The 8102-nt window shown below is 35.3% G+C and overlaps 1 protein-coding gene across 1 annotated transcript in view; it reads left to right on the top strand.

Annotated features, from left to right (window-relative positions):
* LOC107693404 (dnaJ homolog subfamily C member 25-like) overlaps positions 1-6236 on the top strand; it is a 14526-nt gene extending 8290 nt beyond the window's left edge. The window contains exons 3-4 of the mRNA XM_016492777.1: positions 4868-5082; positions 6122-6236. Of these exons, the coding sequence (XP_016348263.1) occupies positions 4868-5082; positions 6122-6236 (330 nt within the window). The remainder of the gene's footprint in view (positions 1-4867; positions 5083-6121) is intronic.
* Positions 6237-8102: the final 1866 nt, after the last annotated feature.

The raw sequence follows: 8102 nt of genomic DNA on the forward strand, positions 1-8102 counted from the left end.
CTTTATTCACAATCTCCTCATCACAGGCAGGCACAGCACTCATTTCAGCATGTGTTCGTGTTCGTGTGTGCTGTCTGCGTCACTCATAGTACGTGCCTATATCGTGCGCTATATCGAACAATTTTTCTATCGATATCGAAGGTGTACCGTTGATAAATATCGATACCATTTTATTGCCCAGGCCTAGCACTAGGGTTGTGTGATATTGCCAAAAAAATATCTCAATATTTTCTGGGATTTTATCGAATTAGACAATATTTTTCTGAGTGTGTTGTGCTGTTATCTTAAGGACTAACATGGACAGCTGACTCTTAAAGTTTTGATATTCTTCATATTATGTGTGGTGATCAGTTCACAGCAGTGATATAAATTAATCTTTTCCAATAAGTTTAAACTGATTTTTGCATTTTATGGGCATTTTTACCTTTATAAAGCCATTTTTTATAAAAGTGTCCATTATCTTTTGAGTCAAATTCTTACATTTAATCAGTGAATTAGAATCATAAGACATTTGGGCTGTAACCAAACAAATGAAATCAGTGTCAACAAAATGAACAGTATCAACAAAACCATGCAGAAAAAACACTGAAGCTGCATCTGAAGTGTCATGTAGATGTATTCACACACTGTTTAATGCAGGACATGAATGCATTTAACCTGCGATTACAAATGCATAAATGTTTTGATATAGCCTACATAAAAGGTTGAACACTGATATTTGAAATGATTTAAAGAAAAGATAGCCTACTTTAAAGGGGTCATATGATGCGATTTCAAGTTTTCCTTTCTCTTTGGAGTGTTACAAGCTGTTCCAATCACAAATGCAGACATGGTTTTATGTTTATGCGGCGCGATGCAACGCAACATGTAAAAAGACAGTATAAGTCATTATGTCCCCACTGGATGCTACAAATGCCTCGTTTGTCATGGGTTTTATTGGTTTTGTCTTTGCGCCGGGACACGGCATCACAGTATGGTAAGGGGCGTAACATTTCCGTCACACGCTTGAGGTATTTGGCCAATCACAACGCACGTTTTAGCCGGCCAATCAGAGCACACCTCGCTTTTCAGACCGATGAGCTTTGTAAAAATCGACGTGTTTCAGAAAGGCAGGGCATAGAGGAGAAACAGTAATGTACAGTATGTGGAAAATAATGTGTTTTTTTAACCTTAAACCGCATAAACACATTTCATTACACAAAATAATGTTCTTTTTTAGCAACGTCATATGACCTCTTTAAATGTGAAATTAAAACCACCAGTAGGTGGCAGCAAGTCACTGTTAATAAGTGAGTCATTGCGATTGAACTGAATCATTTAAACGGTTGATTCTTTCAGGAAAGAAACACCATCAGGTTGCTCAGAGATGCAAAACAGTGCTGTGACTTTGTTTGGAGTTATTCTTGTTGTCAAAATAACAAAAACAGGCAATATGGTGTCTAAACCGTAAATCTCTTATAACTTCTTGTTTATTAAACTGTTGTAAAAAAAATAATGTAATCATGCAAACTTTTGGAGAAAAAACGGCACGCTTTGTGTGATATTGATCAACTATATGAAATTATATAAATATTTAAAATATTTATTTTATAAACATTTTCTGCCCCATATCTTGAATTTTGTGATCATTCTAAATGTGTTTTAATAGACTGAATCATGCAGCGAAAGAACGCACTGTAAATGCACACACGCTGTAATCTAACATACAAGACTCCACGTAATGTGCGTGCACTCTATAGGTGTGTTTTGTTTGGTTTTTTCAATATACTATTACTCAATAATGTCAAATCCCATATTGTTAAAACAACAATTACGATATTATCGCATACGATATACAGTATATCTCACACCCCTAGTGTGTACTGTGATATAATCTTTGATATCGTCACATGCCTAGTCACACAACATTGTGTTCTGAAGTCTTTCCCATAGTGATGTAGGAATTTGGTCTGTGTTGCCTCATATTTAGAGCCAGTGAAAGAGGAAGTGTTTCTAAACACCAAACTGAACTTAAATACCATATGAATCAGAATATATTTTAGTTAGTTTTTTTAGAAATTGTGAGGGTGTCAATAATTTTGCCAAACGTTTTGGAGAAAAATAATTTCATTTATTCCACATTTTCATAAAATCTTAAAGGTTGTTTAGATTTTTGTTAATATTTTTAATGAAGGACTACAGAGTCTGTTTTGCGTATACCAAAAGGTGCTAATATTAGTGTATAAATACTAATATTTTATTATAAATAAATACAATTATTTATTGACTAGTTTGGTGGCCTCACAGACTTTTCAAATTTACATTTTCATGAAATCGATGACACATTTAACACAACAAGGTAGAAATAATAACATTGGTATAAATGTTTCTAATTGACAAACAATTAACAAGCATGTCTCAAAATAGGGAAAATGGCAACAATCTCATATGCTGAATCAACTCAACTACATGAAAAAGGTAAAAAAAAAAGAACTTTCATTGCTTATTTCAGTTTTTCTAAATTTGTAACTCTTTTTCTAAATCTAGCCTACTACTTCTCAATTCCTAGCATCATGATGCAACCAATTGGTTACGCTCTATAAAGTGTGCAGAGTTCAAGGTGAAAAATAGCCCCTGAGTTACATGTCTTTGTACATTAGGGTAATCTGAAATATTAAATGCCTTTTACATAGAATTTGTAAGATCCTTAAGACGGTTGGGGATGTCTGAGGGCAAAACCAAGTTGCATACCCAAGCTTTGCTGGGGTGCACATCTTAGAAGGCAGGAAAGTTTCAAGTTATTGATCAAACTCACAACAACTCAACTGCATCGGTGGAAAAAAATGAATCGCTTACTGTCCACGCTGGTGCACAGAGCAGAAGGTAAGATTGGGCCAAGAACAGGAAAGCAACTTTTATTCCCTCATCAATACACCAGCACACTCTCTTGACAAATGTTTGCCAATACGTGAGAAACAGGATTTTATGTGTTCAAAAAATTATCTTAAAACCTCTGTCCTTGACCACAGAAAATGGCATGAACTATGTTTCTATCCAAAACTGCGAATTTAACTGTAATTGGAATATCTCATAAACATTTGCGAATAAAGTTTCCATCCAACTAGTCAAAGAGAACAAAATCATCACTTCCTGATAAACTGGCACTAAATATCATCAAAAAAAAGTAGGAGAAGCCACTGAATATAATAGTTTTGATATATAATAAATTACTTACAGACGAAACACAATAAATGCGGTCATTGCTTTCAGAGGTGGATGTTTGGGAATGCTGTCATGTAAGACGGTTCTGGGAGGCAATTATACAGAAATACTTTGACTTTGCTCAGGCATTTCAGAATAACCATAACAACATTTCAGATGCTGTGCATTGAGATCGATTTGTTTGTTTTGTCCAGTTATGCCGTCCCATTGCACAAAGTCGCAAAGACTTTTTTTAATGCGCATGGATTATATTAATGTGTTTCCATCTCCCATTATTTGCACAACAAGTCAAAAACCACCCTTAAGCAAGCATAAAAACATTTTTGCGATATAAGGGAATTCATTTTTTTTCCAAAATTGGGCATTTCCATCACTCGTTTCTCATGTGATACTTTAAAATGTGCATAAAAACAGGGTGATGGAAACATAGCTACTGTTAGCTCTGAACTCTGTGATTTTAGTATTTATGATTGTAGACAGATTGATCAGGACACCTCTAGAAAAAAAAAACCCGTTTGTGTTGGTGCTCAGAAATCGTACTGTCAAGGATGCAAATGCTAAATGAGGACGTCACAAGATCCACTTTTTTTTTAAGGTCATTAACATTTGTGTCATCTTCAGTATCTTTAAAGCAGTTGAGATGACCAGTTGAGAAACCAACAAAATGTGTATTCCCTCCTACATATATTGCGGCAAAATTAGCAGGAACTACATGACTGGATGATTTGTTCTGAAACTCCACTATTATGCAATGAATTATTGCTAAGCGATATTTGCGACTACTGAGATCCACAACAAAATGTTCTTTAAAAAAAAAAAAAAAGAATAAAAACATGAAAGTGACTGCCATAGAAGAACCTTTTTGTCTAAATGGTTCCATAAAGAACCTTTAACATCTGAAGAAACTTTCTGTTTCACAAAAGGACAGATTATAAAAAGGTAAGAAAGAGATGGTTCTTTAAAGAACGTTTGACTAAATGGTTCTTTGTGGAACCAAAAAGGGTTCTTCTATGGCATCGCTTGAAGAACCTTTTGAAGCACCTTTATTTTTAAGAGTGTATGTGAACTAAGTCATGTCAAGATCTTTCTACTGTAGTCTGAAACTCAGAACTGCTCTCTAAAGCCGAGAACACACTACACGACTATCAGGCCATAGTGTAACCACTAGATTCCTGTATAACCCATTGCATTTAGATATGTATGCATACATATTTAGACATTATAAAAAAGACTACTTCATTGTGGCTGATTTGTAGATTGTACTTAAAATTGTATCGAATTTTTCATAAAAGTCACAACGTTTTGTACCATTTTGATGTTTATTCAGAACTGATTAACTAAAAGTTGCTGTTTTTGAGTACATATCAATCAATTGAATCTGAAGAGCATTGAATATTTTGAACAAACAAGGGCTATCAGCATTAAAACAAGGAACCGATTGATAGCAATGCTCAATAAAAAAATAGGTTTATGAGTAATAATTCACCCAAAAATGTATTTTACCCACTGTAGGCCATTTCTTTTTAGCTTAACTGATGTTCAAGTACTCTGCCATAACAAGCAGTCTCATTGTGTGGCATGTTAATGTATAGAATATGGCTCATAGATTCAGATGTTAGAATCAGAACTAACAATTTAATAAACAGATGTTTTTATGTCTTTGCAGTATTACAGCTGGTGGAGTAGTTACACAGAAGCCATCAACTACCTGATGACCATTCCCAAATACCGCATCCAGGCTACTGAACTGGCCAAGCAGCAAGGTCTGCTGAATAAAACCAAAGAGAAGGGCAAGAACCGGCGCTCCAAAGAGGAGATCCGTGAAGAGGAGGAGCAGATTATCAGAGACATCATCAAGAACAAGATAGACATCAAAGACCAGTTTCAGCACAAAATAAACATGAATAAACATCCGAAGGTATGTTAAAAGAAAGACTACAACTTAACAAAATCTGTATGCTGTCTCATGTAATTGCTAAATCAGTGTTTGAATATATGCTACATATATTCGTTACCATTTTTGTTCTTCAATCTTTAGTTTGAATAAATCCGTCAAGTTTTTATGACAGTCATTTAAATGTTTATATAAAAAAAACGAATTGGAGTAGAAATACTATGTAATTTTAACTTTAATTATTCAGTGTAATTTAAGTGGTTGTATACAAATCAGTTAATTTTAACCTTCAATATTGTAGTAATGTAGCACCAACTGACTCATGTATATTTTACAGCATTAGTTGAAAGTTTATTTTCTTGAGAGAATCTGGCATGTACTGTACCTGATAAATATCCAAAATAATTAATATTGAATCAAATCGAGTCGAATTGGTAATCAAATCGAATCTCAAGCTTGTGAATGAGAATTGAATCATGAAATTTGTGTCAAAACCCAGCCCTAATAGCCTCTGGTGGTAATCCACGTATGTGCGCTTGGCCATCGACGTGATGCACCAGGAATCTTGAATCTTTCTACCAATCATCAACGGTCCAATCTCAATGATCTTGGGCCCATTTCATGAAATTGTTGTAGCTGCTGGTGACTGCCATTTCCAAGATCCAAGTTCTGAAGTGCAGTGCCATCACAATTTGTCCTTTATCAAATTCTGATAAGTCGGCAGCTTTTCCCATCTTGACACCGAACACTACTGATTGAAAGCTGGTCCTTGGGTGGTATATATACTGCTCTGTGAATTGCTCCTGTGGCACCATTTGGTTGCCGGGTACACTCATTGCGCTTATCTTGGGTTGGTCATAATGGGTCATAAGTGTATAACTCGGTATAAACACTCCTTATTAAGTCAAATGGTGATTTACTTCTTTTCATGATATTAAGCTTGAATGTGTGGTGTTGTTAGTATGTCCGTGTTGAAGGACTCCAGAATAACTGATCATTCTGTGTTTGATATATTAAGACGTACAGAGAGGAGCAGGAGGAAGAAATGAAGATGAAAATGGCCACAGACTCACGATGGAAACGCTACAGGCGTTGGATGAAGAGTGAGGGGCCTGGACGCATCACTTTTGCTGATGATTGACCTCACTTGAACAGAGAGCCGTCCCAGATGCACGTCCAGCCTGAGCACATGAGTACACACAACTCTGTGCGTCCTTGTTTACAATAGACTGACAATGTGCACGTCATTTACAAGGCTGCCTTTTCTCATATAAAGACTATAAACGCTTTTTGATTGTACCTATGGAGGATGATTTGATTTTTCTGTCATTGCATAGGAGGAAGAGACTGTTGGAAACAAAGAAAAATAACTGTAATAACATTGTGTTGTTTTACCAGGAGAAATATGATCACAGGCTGTAGAAACCCAGTGTTATTTTAACCCAATTTTAAACACTGAAAGGCTTTGTGTCTCTCTTTCTGTCAGCTATAAATGTTACATCACCCGATGCTGTGCTTGTGCCCTGAAAGCATTTTTTTTCTCTCTTTCTTTCCTTGTTCCTTTCTTTTGCATGTATAAAGTCACATCAAATTTTTCAGTTACAGGCTTTAGTACTGAAATAATGTTTTATAGTTTATGGTTTGGTTAGCAAGACTTGGTTACCTTGTAGGAATTCCTGTTCATGAGCATCCTGGTGACATCCATGAAATCACTTTAAAACAGTGCAGACATAACAGGTTGTCATGCAGTACTGTAGATATAATAATATTTTATCAGTAATTTATCATATTGTTATCTGTGCATTACCAATGGTGCACACTGCACATAATAAGGTCTATCCCCCAATGACTTTTCATTGATTCAAGGTAGTTTGTGTTTGACTATGTGCCTTCAATGAATGCTTGTAATTAGGGGTGTCATGATAAATTGATTTGTGGATCGATTCTGCGATTTTTCCGAATGCATTGCGATTCTCTCTTGAATTCAGAAAATTGCAGAATCGATCCACTAATCAATTTATCATGACACCCCTACTTGTAATTTCTGCATTTCAGTGGAATATAAAAGTACGTTTTTCCTCGCTTGTCAGGATTAATTTTCCTGAAATCTGTCTAGGAGAAACAATGCTATTAAAAGTATATTCTAGAAAGTACCACAAAAGGAGATTTTTTTTTTAAAACTATGTCCTTGTCATTCTTTTCCATGCAGTTTGATTATTTCCCGCAATATGTAACAAAAACAAGACTTAAGGGTAGAACAGAGAGATCACAAATTGATTGTTTGCACAGTATCTCATTTTATCATCCCCAAATTCATGATTCTAATCATCTTGGTTATGTACGTAACCCTGGACCACTGAGTAGAGAAAAATACTTCCTCAGCAGAAACACTACCCTCTAGACTGCCTGATCTCACATGTCATTATTTCTGGGTCCAAACTAAGCACTCTAGATGGCAAAAGAATATAACGAACAGTATTTATATGTGTTGACAATGTAATGATGTATGATTCTGATCTTTATCTCCATACCGAAATCTCAGTTGGCCAGACAGTGATTTTACGAATTGTTAAAATATTAGTGTCTGGAAAGCCATGAGCCCAGAGACTTAAGTGTACACTGAATATTTGTATTTTTAAACCCTGTACTTAAGTTCTTTATTGGCACCTATGGTTCCAATAAGTACTTTAAATATCCATGGAACATTACCGTTTCACAAAAGGTTCTTTAGAATTTACAGTGTTCTTTACATTAAGAAAAAAAAATCACTTGAAAGGTTCTTTGGGAAACCAAAAATACTACTTTTATGGAATTGCTGTGAAATCCTCTGCTAAAGGTGCAATATAAATGCATAGTGCTCACAAACAGCTTTCAAGATAGTATTCTCACTTAAGGCTTGGTAGGTGTGGATCCGGAAACCATATTAATGGAAGGTTGGTATGTCGCAACTTAAAGGGGTCCTATTATGCTTTTTCACTTTTTCAACTTTAGTTAGTCTGTAATGTTG

Source organism: Sinocyclocheilus anshuiensis, unplaced genomic scaffold (assembly GCF_001515605.1).
Source record: "Sinocyclocheilus anshuiensis isolate Anshui unplaced genomic scaffold, SAMN03320099.WGS_v1.1 scaffold1558, whole genome shotgun sequence".
NCBI classification, from domain to species: Eukaryota; Metazoa; Chordata; class Actinopteri; order Cypriniformes; family Cyprinidae; genus Sinocyclocheilus; species Sinocyclocheilus anshuiensis.